We start from the raw sequence: 19,067 nt of genomic DNA, 5'->3' as shown, positions 1-19,067 counted from the left end.
CGGTTCACCCACTAACAAGCTAGTCTTGTCCCTTCCCTGTAGCTCAGTTTCCCAACCTGTACAATGGGGTCATGAAACTGAACTCATCGGAGAAGTATGATCACAGTAAAGGATTACAAAGAAGGTTCCCTTCTCTTCCCCTCCCCCCCAACAACACTGCAATTGGCCTGGTGTCTTGAAGGCAGGAGCATTCACCTTCCTCTGAGGCATCAGCTATTGGCCTCTGCCAGGAAACTACTAGCCAATCCGTTGCTAAGCTTCCATGTGGCCCCACTGTAGCCTCCGCTCCAAACATCTAGCAGCAATATGGGGACCTTGGCAGGTTTGTGCTCTGAAGAAAGCACATTACTCTGTGGGTCAGGAAAGAGCAGTTTGCCTGGACTGCTCAGAGAGCAGCAGTTGGTCTGTGGCATTGATTCATGAAATGATAGCGCAAGGCTGAGCTCCATACTTGCTGTCTGGGGAGCAGTTTGTGCTGGGGGTTGTTAAATACATGCAGCCTTTCTCTGTCTGTGTAGGATTTTGGCGCTGGAAAAGCTGGGAGCAGTCTTCAACCAGGTTGCCTTCCCACTGCAGTACACCCCCAGGAAGTTCGTCATACACCCTGAGAGTAGCAACCTGATCATCATCGAGACAGATCACAATGCGTACACCGAGGCCACGAAGGCCCAGAGGAAGCAGCAGATGGCTGAGGTAATCAGGACAGCTCATACGCGCGCACGTGTCCTTCTGGATGCCTTCTCATTAGAGTGCTGCGGAGCCCCACCTTTCTTAACCTCAGGGCCTGGAATTCTTTATGCTGGGTGTGAGCGCAAAGGGCGGGATGGGTGGACTGCAGGGCAGCCTGTGGGGATGGCAGCGGAGGTTGCTCAGAGTCCTGCATTGTGTTCCACCTACAATTTGGCCTTGGGCTAATCGCTTAACCTCCTCCTCAGTCTCCACGTGTAAAATGGGTGTATATTTAATGCTCAGCAGGCGGCCCTGTGACATTTACTGTTTGAAAATCCATTTGAGCTCCTCTGAAGTTGGCCTGTATAAGGACAAAATTGTTCTTTACTGTTTGCGGCTGTTGATTTCTTAATAGCGGCGGTGGTGGTGGACTCCACGTTGCCACATGACTAGTGGTTTTCTAGTTCAGTTGTGTAGCTTCCACATAATCAGAATTTCAGTAGCTAAATCACAGTCCGAGTGCTGCCTCTCACAGCACGTGCTACCCTGATGCCTTGACAGACTTTGCAGATCGTTCTGTTGAAGAATGATCCTGCTTGTGTATCAAAGGTTCTCTGGGATTTTTTTATTAGTATTGCTGAGGATACTTGGAGTTGGATAGATTGTTTTCCTCAAAGATTTCTCTGTGGTGTCAGCTGGTGTTTTGGAAGCTGTCTCCCCAAAGCAATGGCCCCGTGGACAGCGAGGAATCAACAGCCATAGCAACAGGCTGCATTGTAGCAAAGCTGGCGGTATCATGGCCTTGTAGGTTTCTTATAGATGTTGAGCTCTTGGTTCTCCAGCCTTTGTAAAACAGTAGCTTTAACATTCACTTGGCTTTAATATCAGCAGTAGTATTTTGCCTTGAGATGCTAAGTATTTAGGGGATCTCTCTCCATTGAAACGCGTTTTCTGAATCGCCACACCAAGCAGCTTCGGTATCAGCGTGTCTTGAAACGAATCCCCACTTGCACTGAGTTCTTTCTCTTCCCACTGTAACATATGCTGCAGGAAATGGTGGAGGCCGCCGGTGAGGATGAGAGGGAACTGGCCGCCGAGATGGCAGCTGCCTTTCTGAACGAAAACCTTCCTGAGTCCATCTTCGGTGCCCCCAAGGCAGGCAATGGCCAGTGGGCCTCTGTTGTCCGAGTGATGAACCCCATCCAGGGCAATACTTTAGATCTCGTCCAACTAGAGCAGAATGAAGCTGCCTTCAGGTAAGGCGTGGTGCCAGGCAGAGAAGAATCTCTGACTGTGTTATGCTTTATACATTGCTGCTTATTTTGCCCAGCTGTTGTTTGAGTTGGAAGGCCACGTTGATGGGAGACTGGGTATTAAACCCCAGCAGACATCTGCCTGCACTCTGAAGCTCTCATCTTCCCTTCCCCTAGCCCCAGTCATGCAAGGCAGGCAGTGGGCACTAGCCTATAGTGCCAGCGTGTTCACTGGACCTTTAAACAAACAGTCAAATGAAAATACTCTAGAAAGGCCACATAGGGTGCAGATGATGGAGAACAAATAAAAATTAGGAGCAGTTGTTTTTGTGTTCCCATCCTTTCTTTCCCCTTCCCTTCTTAGCATCCTCTCTGCATAGATTAAACTGCCTGGCAGTGTTGCGGGGGCATTTAAAGAGGCAGGTACTGTGAATAAGAGAAAAGTCAGGAATGTAGCCTTAGCAGGTGGCACTGCAGCAAGGAAGATGAGTCAAGCCGACTGACACGCAGTCTGTCCGTTTTGCTTTGTGTAATCAGTCCTCTTAAGACTCCTGATCCTTGTGCTCATGGGCTAAGCAGTAATCAGGATGAGAAAGGAAGGAGAAGAAGTTGCTTATAAATGTCCAAAATGTAAATTCCCTCTCAAAAGAAAAAGCAGCAGCCTAGAATTCCACTCCCTGCTTGGACACAGTGAATATTCAGTGCCTATATTGCTGTCTGAGATCTCTAAAAATTAGTACTTCAGGTGTTTTTTGAGGGCGGAATGCCGAGCGGAGGGGATAGATGAGTCCTGAGGATGAAATCAGCACTGTTAGAGTCAGGCTTCCAAAGCTCTTTGCCATCCAGGTGTGACGTGCAGATCCTATCCCGAGGCAGCTCTGGCTTTGGTTTCTGTACTTTGCTCTCACTCACCTCTTGGTGTTGTCCCCAGTGTGGCAGTGTGCCGATTCGCCAACACCGGTGACGACTGGCATGTGCTAGTGGGCGTGGCCAAGGACCTGATTCTGAACCCCCGGTCTGTGGCTGGCGGGTTTATCTACACCTACAAGCTGGTGAATAATGGCGAGAAGCTGGAGTTCCTACACAAGGTGAGTGTGCCCTGCGTGGAGTGGGTTGTCCTCTCTGGTGTGCTAACACTGGGGGAAGTACAGACCAAGAGAGGAGGAAGGGAGACAGGCAATCCCCACTTCGTGCATGAGAGGCCCAGACAATCACCACGTGAGTTTGGAAAACTGACCACACCAAACTACAGGATGAGTCCTCTTGAGGTATCTTGTTCCATAGCATATACCACATAGACTTCGCTGTCTGCCAGCCCCACATTCCTTGATGTGGCTGTTGCCAGGATGGGCAAATAGGTAAGCCCTGAGCTGTGCAAGGCAGGTGATAGTCAGTGCAGGTGCAGGAACTTTGCAGCAGTTGCAGATCTCTCCTGGTTTTCCAGGGCCCCCATCTTGCACTGGTTGGGCTATGGCAAAGTGACTAGATATTTGGGGAGACTGTAGGCTAACCACAATTTTTCTCTTGCTCTGGAAACTTTGAACTGGGAGAAGCCTGTCTGCTTTCCAGGAGGAACTGGCAGGAAAATCCTGCCTCCAGAGATATTGTATGTCCGGTTTGACCCCAACACCATTGCATCAGCCCCTCACAAACATGAGCATGTTTAATTCTCACAACCCCTGTAGGCGAATGGGAAGGATTATCCACTGTTACAGGTGGGGAGCTGAGGCCCAGGGAAATAGACTTGCCCAAGCTCACCTGAGGCGTCTGTGGTAAATTGAACCTGGACCTCCTGAGGCCAGGCCAGTGCCATGTTTGCATTGCCGTGCGCCTGATTGACAGATAAGGCCTTTGTATCCCCACGTCCCAGAAAACAGCTAGTGTGGTAAGAGATGAGGCACAGAGGGGAAATGTTACTGTTTTAAAATACAGTATTTCTGAGCTTGAGGAGCTTTCCAGGTGGCCCTTTCTTTACAAAGCTGACCTGCACCTGACCTTGATGGGGAAGGTTCCCAACACCCAGATACCCAGATTTATGTAGTACAGGACTGTGCACCTTTTTTTGGGAACAGGCCTAAGTGACTGACTGCTCCCAGGAACAGGTCACTTGGTGGACCTCCAGGGCTTGAGCAGCAGGGTATTAGCAACACTAAGTTCTGTTCTCCTTCCCATGCATTCCCAGTAGGTTGAGAAATGGGCAGGGGATGAGGGAGGGCTAAAGAATGTGGCGGCTTTCTTCCCACATCTCCGAGTTCATCAAGAAGGGTCTGTCCTGGTTGAGGACCACTGTCATGCCATTTAACACCCACCATGTAGTATACTGAGCTAGTTGGATGGACTGGCTTTTGTTAGCCGGTGTGACCAAACCTGGAAAAATGTGCTGAGGGTTGGCAGCACCAAAAACGCCAGTGGAACTAATTTTTTCCGTTGTGATCACTGACCGATCCTTTTGGATTAACAAGAAGTTATTGTGGTGTTATCCTTAGGAAAATTCGTCCCTGTTTTCCTGCATTAGCGGTGCCACAGCCATCTTGAGATCTTTCAGATTTAACCCCTTCTGCACTAGAGAACTCTTGCTGCAAGCACTGAATCGGCTCTAGACTCCTGAAACTGAAGAAGTTTTTCAAAGTGGGAAATCTGAATTGCATTTAGCAAAGTAAAATCTTGTTCATGCTGGGGAAACAGTAAAGCCATTGATTGGGGTGACGATATCTTTTCTCTCTTGCTGTGTGTTTTGCTCATTTGCTCGGAGAATGATCTCCACACTCAACTCCAACTCTCATTTAAGTGCTGTGTCCGATATTCAGTGGACTGTCTGATTGAGGATAGCATAAGCACCAGAACAACATGGTGTTCCAGCATCTGGGGCAATGCTGGCACTGCTCTTAGGAATTCTGCAGAGTGTGAGTTAACATCCCTTTGGCATCAAGGACTCTGATTAACCTTGGCATTGAGAAGTCCATTCCCAGCATCAAGACTTTAAAGCTTCAACAGAACCGTTGGATAAAATCCACTCTCCAGTTCTGCTTTCTTTTCCAGTAAAGGTGCAAGTACAGTCAGTTGTCTTCATGGGGGTTTTGTTTGACTTTATACCGTGTGTTCCTTTCACCTCTCTGTGTAGACCCCTGTGGAGGAGGTACCTGCAGCCATTGCCCCATTCCAAGGCCGAGTTTTAATTGGAGTTGGAAAACTCTTACGTGTATACGACCTGGGCAAGAAGAAGCTGCTTCGGAAGTGTGAGAACAAGGTACAGACTATGGTTAACGGGTGCCATTTCGTGGGGTGAGGGGCATGAGTAAAGAGTAACGGGGGGGATACATTTTCAAAGCAAGGTTTTAGTTGTGGTACACTCCAGTCAGTCAGTCAGTGGGTGTGGGTGTGGGTGTGGGTGTGGATTTTTGTCCTAACACTCCACACCAGAAGGCTTCATCCAGAGGCCTGGCTGCCCCATACATATACCTCAAAAAAGAATAATCTAGGAAATACCAAGTAAAAATCACCCACAGCAGCAGCAACTGCTTCTCCTCATGCCATGTTCATCATTTGATCTCCAGTCATGTGAGCAATACACCTTAAAACCCCGCTACCCTGTCCTAGACAGAATTATCACTGGGGTTGTGCAGCTCTGTTTCTCTCACACTTGTTCTAATGAAATGCACAGTTCCTCCACTACTGCTAAGTCATGTGCGTCATCTCACATCTAGATACGAATTGAGGGTCTGGTAGCATTTCCCATCTGACCATATGGGACTAGGGGACAGTAGAGTCTGCCAACAGCCCAGTAGAGCCTGGGCTGAAACAAGGGAGCTGATGCCATTTGATCTGGACACACTGCAGAACTAAAGTGGACAGCTGTTAAACTCTTTTACAGCCGCAGAAGGAGCTGTGTGCCGGGACAAAGGTGAACGGATGAGTCTGCACTGCACACTAACCCAGGTCTATGATACCCGGGCTTGTGGACTTGGTGTTTCCAAGCCTGCGTTTGAGCATCCACATTGCGTTGTAAACCCAGGTTTACAACTGCTGGACTTGGGTCTCACAGCCATGCTAACGCATCCAGACTGTACTATGCAGACCTTCTGACTCAGGCCTGCTATTTGAGCTGCATCCACACGGCAGCATGACAGGACTTCGACCCAAGTCTTAGTGGGACTTGCACTCTGAGCCACCCCCCTAGCAGGGTCATAGGGCCTGGCTCCTGAGTGCTTGCTGACCCGAGTCAGACTGACTTGTGTATGGATGGTAGCATGAGCTGGGCTCAAACCTGAGTCAGAGCCTAGCCTTAGTGTGCAGTGTAGACATGCCTAAAGGGGCTCATTAGAACTGCCATGGAGGCTGCATTCTTTTAAGCTTTGGGCACATGGTGGGGGGTGTTTCGCTGGACATGGCTGATACATTAGCACGAAAGCAGTTAAAGAAAATGCAAAGCACTTTTTCTAATGCTTTAGCTGGCTTCTTCTCTTCCCTTGCAAGTAGCAGGTCGTAGGCCAACCTCTGGTTGTCCAGTGCACATAGACACACATCAGAAAACCCATAGGCAAAAGACAACATGGAGAGGACATTTTTTGCCTAGGTTTTGGCTCCCATCAGATCTTGCAGAGTTGACTTCTCAAGTGCTTCATGACTAGAGCTGTGATGGGGCCTGGCCTGTCCTGGAGGGCAGGGGGCATAGTCCATTCATCTGTAGACATAGACATGGCATCTGTGCTCTCACACACCGAGTCAGACTACTTCTGCTCCAGGCAGGGTTATTTATAGAGTTAAGAACTGCCCAGGGGCCATTATCATTCAGGTAGGCACTAACACCACTTCCATTGTGAGAGTTCTGGAGCCATGGTGGGCCAGAATTGCAGCTGTGGTGTAAATTTGGGGATTCATCGATGGAGCAAGGAAGAGAAAGCATTTAAAATGAATTGTGTCGAGTGGTTTTTATGAGTAGTTGGAGTGAAACCAATTTGAGTTCTTTATTAGGGCTACTTAGTGTTGTAATTCCCTTTTTAAAAGCACATCGCCAACTACATCTCCGGCATCCAAACCATCGGGCACAGAGTGATCGTCTCAGATGTCCAGGAGAGCTTCATTTGGGTGCGCTACAAGAGGAATGAGAATCAGCTGATCATCTTTGCCGACGACACTTACCCCCGGTGGGTCACCACCGCCACCCTCCTCGACTATGATACTGTGGCCGGAGCAGACAAGTTTGGCAACATCTGTGTGGTGAGTCAGCGTGTCTGAACTGCCAGGGATCTCCAGAGACAGTACCCCCTGGCAACACCCACATGCATCTACAGAAATGAGAAAATGTATGTTTAGTTAGAGACAACGCCCTTTAGCATTCACTTGTTTTTAGTAAGCACCCCGTGAGACGATTATCTGTCAGTGAGATGGCTGGCTGCAGTCTCACACCATGTCATTCAAAGCAAACAAGTTAAAGCATTGCCACATCAGAAACCGCCATCCTCAAAAGTTCATTGAACTTATTTAAAAATAAAAACCTTTACTGCAGATGAGCTCTTGACCTGCTCTTGACGACTGGTAGCCACTGAGCATTCCGTGACGCTTTTGTCAAGAGCACAGGTGCTTCCCCTACGTCTCGGCCAAATCCCAGCTCTGGTGTCTAGCTCTGCCTCCACAAGTCCCCCGTGCAGTTGGGTTTGGTTACAGAATTCCATGCTGCTTCCGGAACCTGTTCTTCCCCCCAGCTGGGGGCTGGATTTCAGTGGCGCATGGAATGCTTTTTCGGGTAGCAAGTTAATCGGTTTCTAAAGTGCACTGAGTGCGGGTTTTGAAGCCTGAGTTCTAGATGTGGCCTATGTTACTCAGCTAGTGTTTGGCACAGTCCTTGTCTGTCGTCGTGCCCCAGCCTCCATCAGGCTCATCTGTCTATTAGTAGAAATCAGTCACATTGAAACGGCACCACTTTAGCTTCACCTCCATGAACACACTCGGTGAATGCCAGTGCCAAGGCAGCCAGAGACCTGTGCCATGTGACCAGGTTCTGCCCTGGTGACTTAGCTCTTAATTATTGTGTTATCTTATTTCCCCATATGCTATAGTGCTGTCCAGTGTTCTTACTCTCTGCACTCATGCATATGTGGGTCTTTTTATACCCTGACAAAGTTGTGACACTGGCCACTTTTTGTACTCAGCAGTATAATGGTGCACCTTATTATTTAGGCTTTAATTACCCTGGTGTCAAGAGATGCATTTAGTGTTGGGTGAGGACTAACCTCCAGGTGACTAACCTCCTTTAGTGAAGGAACTGCATTACTGGTCACTTTTCTATCTCCCTTTTCCTGTACAGTTAGTTACCATTGGGTGGTCTACCCTAGACGGTTAGGTCAGCTGACCTATATCACTCAGGCTGTGAAAAACATCTTGCCCTGTGTGATGTAATTAAGCCAACCTAAGCCTCAGTGTAGACACCCCGAGGTCGACGGAAGAATTCTTCCATCGACCTAGCTACTGTCTCTGGCAGAGGTGGATTTTCTACAGTGATGGAAGACCCCCATTTTGTCGCTGTAGTGTCTGCGTTACAGGGGGCACAGCTGCAGCAGCGTTGCTAGTGTAGACATACCCACTGCTGTGAATGGCAAGAGATGCTCATTCCAGTGGCCTGAGGATTTTCCCAATCATTTAAGCATCCAGCATTCCTAGTGTCTCTCACCAGTTCCAGTGAGGGTCCGAGTTGCATTCCCACCAGACCAGGGCACTTGATGTAATGCAAACGAAATGCCATGGTGCTGGCATGGAGTTGTGAACACCCTCTAGCCAAGCGTTAACTACCTGTTTCCTTCTCTTCTCCATGCATTCCTGGTAACAGCAGCACGCTGATTCTGTCCTGCTTTGTCAATACAGGTTAGGCTGCCTCCCAACACAAACGATGAGGTAGATGAGGATCCAACGGGGAACAAGGCTTTGTGGGATAGAGGGCTTCTCAACGGAGCATCGCAGAAGGTAACCTTTCCTAGGAGAGTGAGGGGTGGGCAATCAGCTCTTCTGCGGAGCTGCACAGAGTGAATGTGAATGCATCTCTGGGGATCCGTCCTGGTGGGAGATGAATCCTGCTGTGTTAGGGCCTATAACCGGAGTGGCCACAGCCAAACACTTTCTGGTTCTGAGAGTGCTGGCGCACACCTGCTGAGCAGCGAATTTATTTGGGAGCTGGGCAAGGGGTTCCAGGTTACCTTTCTCCTTCACTCTCCTGCTCTCTCCTCAGCCACATCCATGTGTATGCAGAGCCCTACGGCATGTAGATAAAGCACTGGACTTTGCCGCACACTCTCACGTCACTGAGAAATCAGGGCGAGCTTGTTTGTTCCCCTCTCCTGCCCCTGCCTGCCCCTTTGTGCATACGTACATTGTGGATGAACTACAGAGGAAAATACCGGCCTGTGAATTGTTTGCAGGCTGAGGTGATTATGAATTACCATGTGGGAGAGACAGTGCTGTCGTTACAAAAGACCACGCTGATCCCTGGAGGATCTGAATCTCTCGTGTACACCACCTTGTCGGGAGGCATTGGTATTCTGGTGCCCTTCACATCCCATGAGGTAAGAGAACGTCAGGCATCCTGCTACGGAAGCACTGCGTGACTGCCCACCCACTCCCAGCCCCTGTGTCTGCATCTTCTGCATGCCTGTATTGGTCGTGGACTACAGGTAACTAGGCACTGCGTGAAAAGTCAAGTGTGCAAGAAAGCTCCTGCTGAGGGGAGCAGGTTAGATCAGGGCACATGGAAGCAAGGTGGGTAGAGACGGCCCGCTAACTGGTCTCCATGTGGCTGCTTCCTTATGAATAAATCGCAGGAGCTTTGCTGTCTGGGATGGATTTAAATAGTGGTGCACATTTTAAAGGGGTAGCTAAAGTGTGGCCCACTTAGTTAAGTGACCTGGGCAGCTGAAGCCCTATTTTTTTATAGGAATGTGCAGCTAGCAGCTGCTAGCTCCAGTGCTTGGTGCTCCATTTTGATTCAAGCACAAGGTGCTGGAGCATTGTGTGCTGGGAGCTGTACTACTTTCGCCACACTTCCATCCTACACAGGAGAGCAGCTGCCACTTGTTCTGATTTTTACAAATTTGGGGAGCCCCTTGTGTTCCTGGCAGGCTGGCAGCATGGACCGTGGTGGGCTGCTTTTGGGGGCCCCTGTCATAGTGAAAAAGAAAATCAGTGCTTGGAAATGGGGGGAGGAGGGAAGAACCTTAATAACCTGGACTTGACTGAGTTATGCAGAGCACAGGCTGTTAATGGACTGCTACCATTCTGCTAGCTATCCTGTGCTATCCATATCCTGTGCTAGATTCTGGCTCTCTTGCTGCTGAGCTCTGGTGTCACATGGGGGCAGGCAGGAGGAGCAAATAGTTCTCCACTCTCAACTACTTCTGTCCCTTCAGGATCACGACTTCTTCCAGCATGTGGAGATGCATCTGAGGTCTGAGCACCCCCCTCTCTGTGGACGGGATCACCTGAGCTTCCGCTCCTACTACTTCCCAGTTAAGGTAGGTCCTGGTCTGGATCCGCCAGGGCAGCAGTTGGCAGGTCTGCCACAGGACACGTCACTTCCAATATATCGTGCGAGCGTGTCATGGAGTAACAGGCCCAAAACTCCTGCGACAGTATGTCAGCAGAGCCACTGTTGAATGGAATAATACGGAATGCTCTGGATGATCTGAGCAGTGGGGGGCTATGGATTTTATTCAAGTAATGGGGAGTTCAGATAATCAACAGGGCAAGCGGCTCCGCCTCATAGTCCTGTCGGGTTCTCGCTCTGCCCTGCTCATTTGCTCCCATGACAGCAAGGCTACAGATGGCTCCCCGCCCTGTCACAGGGCCGGGGACACCTGATCCCTGCAGACGCAAGGTGTGGACAGGGAGGCTGCGGTCCTGGCAGGGCACAACAGAGAGACACACACACACCCCTCTTCCCTTCCCCCCCCCCCCCGGCCAGAATTGCAGCCTTTCTTGCACCCTGTGTCTGCAGGAATCGTGTGTCTCCTGTGCTGCCACAGGAGCCATTCAGCAGCAGGGTGGCTTCCCCCATGGCCAGGGGCTCATCCTCACAGTTCTGGCAGGGTGTCTCTGCTCTGCTAGCAAACCTCTGCATGATCCAGATCCCTTCCTGATCCCCCAGCATGAGCCATGCTGCAGAGGGCACATATCATGCTGGGGGATGAGTAAGGGATTTGGATAATGTGGCGGTTGAGATAATGGTGTTTCGGATAAGGGACTGTACTGTAATGCTTAGCTTTTCTCTAGTGCTCTTCATCTATGGATCTCAAAGCTCTTTACAGAGGAGGTTAGTATCATTACAGGTGGGGAAACTGAGGCACAGAGAGGTTCAGTGACTTGACCAGGGTCGCCCAGCAGGCCAGTGGAAAAGCTTGGAATAGAACTCACCCTGAGTCCCTGCCCAGTGCTCTCTCCACTAGGTCACACCACTGCCCCTCCCAGAGCCTCTGTTAACAGTCAGGAAGATTTAAAATTGTAGCCATGGCTCAGTGTTGGATCTATCTCCTGCACAGACCTGTTGTGTCCTCCCCTGCCCCGGCTTTGTCCACCACCAGAGTAGCCACCCTTCAGCGCCTGCATGGCTTTGCTTCGTTGTTCTGGCAGTTGTCTTTACTGTGAGTGAGGGGATCTCATAAGCAGTCACTGTGCCAACATACGCTGACTTCCAAGAAGCATTTTTGCAGCTTGCAGGATGTTTATTGCACCAGCCCATGTAGGGTTCCTGGAGCTTTTAAGTGAGCATATAAATTCCAGCTACTGAGGAATTGCCCAGAGATGAGTTGATCCTATAATTGATGGCCTTGGGGCTGAGTCCTGAGACCTTTAAAACCTGGCTGGAGACTTTCCCCTTCACCAAACCGTCACTCACAATCTTCTCCTTCAGTCCCCTCCGGCACACACCATTTAAAGAGACCCTGTGCCAGCCAGGACTTGTCGGCTGAAGCGAGATCAGCCTTGTCCTTCCCTCGAGAGGTCCTTACGCTGGGTCTGGCTCTGCCAGGGCTCTTGTTAATTAGTTTGTCTTCAGCAGCTGAGGTCACTGAGCGTAGTCCTGTTTCCAAAGTGGGATTAAGAAACTCCTGGCAAAGAGCTATTTTCTGTGCTGCTCTTTTGAACCTTTCATCTGTTTTAACTAAGCGGCATTGGGGCCAAGATTTTGACCTGCTCCTGTGTCCTCTCACTAGAACGTGATTGACGGGGACCTTTGTGAACAGTTCAACTCCATGGAACCCAACAAACAAAAGAATGTGTCCGAAGAGCTGGACAGGACACCCCCCGAGGTGTCCAAGAAGCTGGAGGATATCCGCACACGCTACGCCTTCTGAGCAGCAGAGCCCCTCCCGGGACGTGCCAAGGACACCACTCCCAGCAGGGTGGAAGGAAGGATGTGTGCTTTTTTTCCCTTTTTAACTTTGGTTTGGGTGTCTTGCTCTGGCTCCCGGGACTGGGATTGTGAACTTAAAATCCAAAGTCACGAGTGTATCCCGTAAACTCAGTACCAGGGGCCGGGCCTCCCGACACAGCATGCTGGTTGCAGGAGGCCTGGACTCTCTGGGTCCCTGTGAACCCATCTAGGGATCATAACTGCCTGTGAGAAGAGCAAGAAAGCTCTCCAAGGCCCCCCCCCCACCCTCCCGCCTCCATCCCTGGGGTAAGGGGCAGCTGTCAGTTGTCCCTGCCCTGCTGCCCCCTCTCTTTGCCTAGGACCAGAGTCCCAGAGTCTGAGGCTCTTTGGTGCTAGACTCTGAATGGCCTCGCGAAGCAGTGCAGCACTTGACAGAGCAATCTCCCCTCTGATGGCAGCTGGGTCAGGAGAGCTCAGATGGGGGTCTGGGGCTGCCCAGCCCTTTTCGGGGCTGTAAACAGCTGGGGCGCAACTCTGAGGTGCTGCTGGGGTCATTGAAATAGCCCTGCCCCTTTCCCGCACACACACCCTGTGCTATGGCTGGTGTGTGGGAAGTCCCAGCGCACCACGCTCTGCAAAGAGAGCAGCGCCGCACGTGGCCTCAGGCTCCCGTTGGAAAGGGTGGGGCCAGCTTGGATTCCCATGCTCTGTTTTTACCTGGTTTCCCTGTAAATATAGTTTTGTACAATGTTGCATCTTGTGGGGGAAGGGCGGGGGTTGAGCTGGGACTAGATTTGTTTCAGAACAGCTTTGGCACGAGCTGTGCCCTGGCTCCAAGCTGTGATTGGAAGCAGCACAGGAAGAATAAAAGCCTGGTTTTTAAATTGGTTGGAGCGCTGACCTCCTCTGGTCTTTACTCCCAAAGACAGCGTCTCCCGGCCAGATACCAGGCCCAGGGCAAGGCGGAAGATCAGTGAGTGTGGGGAAAGCTGCATTTTCTAGATCCACCTCCTGCACACTTGAAAGCCACTCTCCCTGCTCCTCCTTTGGCCCTGATGTAGCTGATGACCGGGGCCGTTTGCATCCGCAGGGCTGCAGGCTCAGGCAGCTGGCCACCAGCCTATGCGTTTTGTCTCCTACAGCGCCCTGATCCTTAGCCTTTTGGTGAGTGGGTGGATGGGAGCTACCAACAAGGAGCTGCAGGCCAGGGAAGGATGTCAGCAAAAGGCCTGTGCAGTAGCAGAAAGGAGTAGGGAAAAGGTGAGAGAACGGACTGGAGAAAGGAGAGACAGGCTGCCCCTGCTCTCTGCCTGTTGGCCAGGCCCCACTGCTCCAAAGGCTGCTCCTATCGTGATGGAAATGGGGCTGCGAGTTCTCCTCAGGGAGATTCAATCTCTCATGTGGGATGAGTTGCTGCCAATAGAGGCTTTTCTTCCTCCAATCTGCTTGCTTGATTAGCTCTAGAGGCAAACCTGCATGGCCGAATGCCATGCGCTGACACCCTCCCCGGGCTCCTTTTCACACTTCCGTTTTGTAAGCTGCCTTGCTCTGGAGCAAGCTGGTGGGTGTGGAGTTAGAAGTTGCCCAGGATTTACAAAATAAAGTTTTTGCTCGTTTTGCCAAAGCACAACCTTCGTTCCCTGCCTTCCGCTCCAGCTTTGAGCGCTGAAGCAGAGCCCAGCTCTGCAGCAGTGCGGCAAAGCCCTTGTCAGCCATCAGAACAGATACGATTTTGTCATGGTAAAATAGGCAAAATTAACTGAATCGTCGTCGTAAAAATGTACGAAATCAGGGTATGGGAACCATTGAACGAGTATTACAGTGTAACGTGGATGCGTCGACACTGCCTCACAGGCTGGGTGGCCCACTGAGGAGAGCCGCGGTGGAGATGGCCCTCCCTTCCTGACGCTCCAGTGTTGTGGTGGTAAGTACCAAGGTGGATAACCCCTCCTGGTGCCCCTTTGGTTGTCCTGATTCCTTCATTCCATTTCCAGGATTTCTCCTATTGGCAAGCCAGGGGGAAGCAGGGGATCTGTCTGTCCCACTAGAGATGAGGCTGACAGGTGAACGCGTCATTCTTCTTTGGAACTGAGCAACACCTTCCAGTGTGCTTAGGTTTGCTCTGAAACTGATACTAGGCACCTGTCCAGGGCCTCAAGGATTTTGTTCTGTGTTGCAGATGTTCTTTATCACAATAGCAAATCCTTCCCACTCTTGTTGGCACAGGTGAAGGGAACGGGAACAGGAGAAGAGTCACTCGGATGAGAGTCAGAGGGTTGATTAGGACAAAGCTATGGCTAGAGATGCAACACCCTGACCTTTGGGAGTAGTATCTCTGCACAGGAATTGAAAGCCTGGCTGCTGGGGGCTGTCTCATGTTGGCTGTGGGATCTTGGGTCTGAGCATGGACTATTGCATGGACTGAGCATGGAGGGGTTCTGGGAGATCTGTATGGAATGGCTGCTTCTGCCAAACTGACCTGGGCTTGCTTCCTGCAGTTGGAAGTGGACTCGGTGCTCCTTGCTGCCAGGAATGGGTTTGAGTGGCATCATCTCGGTATCTGACATGGGGAAGTTTGGGATCAGAGGCTGGAATGGAGCAGAGTTCTGCAGCTGTTCTGATTTCCATGGGATGCCTTTCAGTCAAAAGAGAACATTCCTGCAGGATCTCTGCAGCCCCAACTGCATTAGTCTCCTTAGCTGAGGGCTTGAATGCTGCTTATCCTTTCAGAATTGGATGGGGAGAGCGGTCAGACCTGTGGCTGCGGCCCTGAATTCTGTCTGTTTTCTCACCTCTCCTCCAGCCTTAGGGTTCTTCTCCCAGCATTGGCCTGAACTCCTTTCAGGACTCGATCATTGCTTCTCTCGGAGTGGGTGGCAATTCCAGGGCTGAGAGCACCCCTGGGCAAGTAGAAATTACATCTGCTTGTGCTGAAGGATCCCACAAATGAAACATGCAGCCCTGCTGAAATTCAGCAGCTGCCGAGGCAGCGGATTAGAGGGTAGCATCCAACCAGCGTTTTCAACAACTGTGATCAAGGCCACAGAGACAAACACCCTTCTTAACACTGACATCCCCCAAACATCTGCCCGCCCCACATATAAACTAATCAAAATCCGTATCAAACAAATCCACCACAAAAGAAACGTGCGATGGACCGGGAGCCAGAGTGCCCACACTCCATCAGGACTCCACTGTGGGAGCTGCCATGTGGTGAAGCACTAAGGAGAGATGGAGAAACAACCTCCACGTCCATCCCAGCTGTAGTGATTCCCAGCAGATCCCCTCGCCTTGCCGCTCTGCTGCTTTGGCTCTGGGACTGCTCTCTGTTCCCGGTGGGGAGGACAGGATCTGTCTCTTTCACAAACCCTTTGTCCAAGTGGGAGGTGATCTCCTTCCCCCAGTCTCAGCTAGCAGAGGGCACATGGAATAAACCAACTGCTCCCCCAATCTCACCTAGGCCAGGGTGGGAGAGAACAAATTACAGGACAGTGACGTGCCTCCTGTTGCAGAACAGCCTCCTGGAAGGGTCTGGGGTAGCCCAGTGCTGGGGGGGGGGTGGGGAGTTCACTCTCACTCACTCTGCGGAAGAGTTTGACCTCCCGGATGCTGTCTGCCCTTCACTGCAGAACAGTGGCATCTACTCCCTGCTGTGCCAAAGCAGATAGCTGTGCCCTAGGTCTCTTCCCATCTCTCACTGCTGCTAAACCACCTACTCCAAACTAGGGATGTAAAAGGGCTGCCCAGCTGCAGCTACCCCCCTCTCCTCAGCATTTAAACGTTCTATTTAAATGGATACCTGGCCATAGACCAATGCCAGTCCCTTCCCACTCACTCCATTTCTTCTGTTGCTTCATCCAGTCTAGCATTGTAGGTCACCCAGGCCTGACCCTCCTGTAACATGCATGAAAGATCTCCAGAGCCCCGATGCTGGCAGCCACGCACAGCATGTTAGCACAGCATGTTAGCAATACACGGGGGTAAAAAACTACTCAGCCAATGGGAAATCAGCCAGGTCAGGAAGAGGAAATGTGTTTGCAGTGCAGGTACAAAGAAGGGCACACCTTGGGAGCTTGAGCAAACCCCTTGTGGTCCTCAAGAGCTGTTGAATCTAGCATTTGTATTTTACCACGCCCTTGTTATCTCCAGTGGAACAGGAGATTGATCACTACCCCATTGATCACTACCTTGAGTCCCATTAGGGTAGCCAAGAGGCTGGCTGGCAAGCAGACTGCACATGACACACCCCATCTCCACAAGGAATTGATAGAACCAACTCAGACCCAGAACATCTGGCTGGCTACTCCACTTGAACATCTAGCTGTTGCTGCAAAGACAAGGGAAGGAGTTTTCCGTGTCTTCTTTGCACACCTGATTCCACTGCCACCCACGCTCAACATGACCTAATACATCACAGCACTTGATGCTCTCTTGAATTCAGTCCTCTTCTGTTTACTCCAGCATCTCTCTGCAGGAAAGATGATGTGATTCTACTAGCATTTGCCCCAGGGGTTGCACTCCTATAGAAAAAGGGGAGGGGAGATTTAACCCGCAAACTCTGCAAGTCCTGCCTAGGCAGTGGCGTTCCCCATCTCTCTGCTGGTTGAGCTCCAAGTTGCACTGGAAGTGGAATTGGGGTCTTGGGTGCCCCCATTCTCTTAAGTGGGTTAAAGCACTCATCCCCTGCCTGGAGCCCTGAGTTTGCACTTCAGCTTGGGTGACAAGTGAAAATGACTTAAGTGGCTTCCAGCCCCCATCCTACCGATCATTAAATGCCAGTCCTTGGCGGAGCTGCCCCACAGAGCTGGGTTAACTGGGTTATTTGGTGATAGACAGGAGAGACCCAACGTTAGTGCCTGTTTACTAGGCTGACATGATAACCTTGGGGGGAAGGAGGGGAAACTGCACTGAAGCAAACCCAGCAGGGGTGGTGCTGCTATGGAAATGGTAAGCCTGGAAAACATGCCTGGGACTAAAACAATGACTGATGCCAGTTTCCACATGATGGTTGTTCGGTGGCTTGTGTCACGTCAGGTCAGTCCAGCTCCAAGTGGCCACGTGCCCCACGGCTCGTCCATTCCAGCAGACAGGGATCCAGGGAGCTGTGCATTGTGAGCTCCCCTCTCTCCCACGAAGTTCCTCTGCTGCCATATGGCAGAAGTTGGCACCGCTGGTCCCCAGCTGTAAGAGTCTCTAGGGCTGCCAATTCAGCACCGTTCACCAGCAGGGATTTCATGGACAAATGTGGCTTTGAGCTATCACAGTAGGGCTTTCCTAAATTTTCTGGGAATGCCCTGCCCTGAGGGAAGTGAGCCCCTGCTTTGCAGTGGGTGACTGGCTGCTGGGGCAGAGTGAGAAAGCTGCTTTCCCAAGAGCTGTGCCCAAGGAATTCTGCAGGCGTGCATCAAAGACCCAGCCTGCAGTGCTGGGGGAAGCTCTCAAATTTCCACTTGGGTTTGCCTTTACCCAGTTCAGGCTCAAACAGAACAGTGACCCAGACCCCTCAGGGATGTGGTTTCCTCCTGTGTGTCCCCCTCTTTGCACATGCAGTCCATTGCAATCACCAAGGGTTTCTTTAAGCATGCAGGAGCCTCTGCCAAGATGTGCTTTGCCAGCTGGCACTTTGCATCACCTTCTATTTGCTGGAAAATCCCAGCATCTTATTTTGCCGAGAGACATCGTGGTGCTTGGTTCAACTGTTGTGTTTGCTTCAACGTTTGAACTGGGGGTTCCTGCCTTCCTTCCTGACAGAGCTGCAGATGGCTTCTGGGGCGAGGACTAGACAGGGCAGGGGCAGACCTTGATGGCCAGCCACATGACTTCTGGGGCTGATGATGCTGTTCAGTGGCTCTCTCTAGTGCCTAGCCCCTGCCAGCAGACAGCTCAGCTCAGCCCCACCAGTCACGAACTGCCCTCAAATGCTAAACCCAACCAACAGCCCTCCCAGCCGGCCCTGAACATCCCTAGAGACCAGTTCTGATGGGCAGCTGAAGGCAGTGAGCTCCAGAGCCACGGGCACCCATCAGCTAGCCGTGAGCTGCACAGAAGTAGGAGCCAGCAGCCGAGAGGCTGATCCCAGCCCAGTCAGCTGTTTAGCACGAGGAAGCCAGGTGCGACGTTCACACTTGCCCGTGCCAGTCAGCAGGCTGGCTGCTGTGCTCTGCCTAGGTTGGAGCAGCCGGGTGGACCTCAAGGGCAGCCTCTGCCAGAGACCTTGCTCTGGTCTAGCTGGGAGACGACAAAGTGCAGATGACAGCTGAGGCCTGCCCTAGAAAGCCATGGCTGCAGCTGCCTGATGGCCATAGACGATAGATCCCGTGGCTTGCCTTGCTCTGAGTTTGATGGGACCTCTTTCAGCCGCCCGCTGCCCTGTGCCAGCACGCCTCGCCTCCAGGAGTGCGAGCTGCTTAGCAGCAGGGCCCTGTCACACTGATCCCTGGCTCTGCTGGCCCTTCAGAGAGCAACGAAACTGCCGCACCTAAGGGCAGCGGGGAGGAGACTCGCTGCTGAGTCTCCTTGGGGTGTGGATGGAGCATCCCCTCCACAGTGGCATCACAGAGACACTGAAGGAGACTGACTGGAGGGGCCTCATGGAGTACAGTTGCCCTTCACCAGCCTGTGGGACCCCTGAGGCAAAGGAGCCACCGCAGAGCACGGCCATGCCGCCTGTCCCACAACGCCCTGCAGGCAAGTCAGCTGCGCTACGTGATCAGTGGTGTTGGAAGCAGCTGATCGTCGAGCATGGGCACCTTACTGGTGTCCGTCACTGGATCGTGGGTGGTGTCGATACA

At 51.5% G+C, this 19,067-nt stretch overlaps 1 protein-coding gene across 4 annotated transcripts in view; it reads left to right on the top strand.

Annotated features, from left to right (window-relative positions):
• Positions 1-13,900, top strand: part of SF3B3 (splicing factor 3b subunit 3) — a 46,802-nt gene extending 32,902 nt beyond the window's left edge. For all 4 annotated transcript variants that reach the window (XM_067553253.1, XM_067553243.1, XM_067553232.1 and 1 more), the window contains exons 18-26: positions 519-693; positions 1,720-1,925; positions 2,854-3,010; positions 5,044-5,169; positions 6,927-7,139; positions 8,781-8,879; positions 9,332-9,475; positions 10,316-10,420; positions 12,116-13,900. In XM_067553253.1, the coding sequence (XP_067409354.1) occupies positions 519-693; positions 1,720-1,925; positions 2,854-3,010; positions 5,044-5,169; positions 6,927-7,139; positions 8,781-8,879; positions 9,332-9,475; positions 10,316-10,420; positions 12,116-12,256 (1,366 nt within the window). In that variant the 3' untranslated portion in view covers positions 12,257-13,900. The remainder of the gene's footprint in view (positions 1-518; positions 694-1,719; positions 1,926-2,853; positions 3,011-5,043; positions 5,170-6,926; positions 7,140-8,780; positions 8,880-9,331; positions 9,476-10,315; positions 10,421-12,115) is intronic.
• The last annotated feature ends 5,167 nt before the right edge of the window (positions 13,901-19,067 follow it).

Source organism: Emydura macquarii, unplaced genomic scaffold (genome assembly GCF_026122565.2).
Source record: "Emydura macquarii macquarii isolate MOO-44397 ecotype Brisbane River unplaced genomic scaffold, CSIRO-AGI_Emac_v2 contig_295, whole genome shotgun sequence".
In the NCBI taxonomy this organism is placed as follows: Eukaryota; Metazoa; Chordata; order Testudines; family Chelidae; genus Emydura; species Emydura macquarii.
Note: the sequence above shows the minus strand (reverse complement) of the source record. Positions and strands in the feature narration are given on the sequence as shown.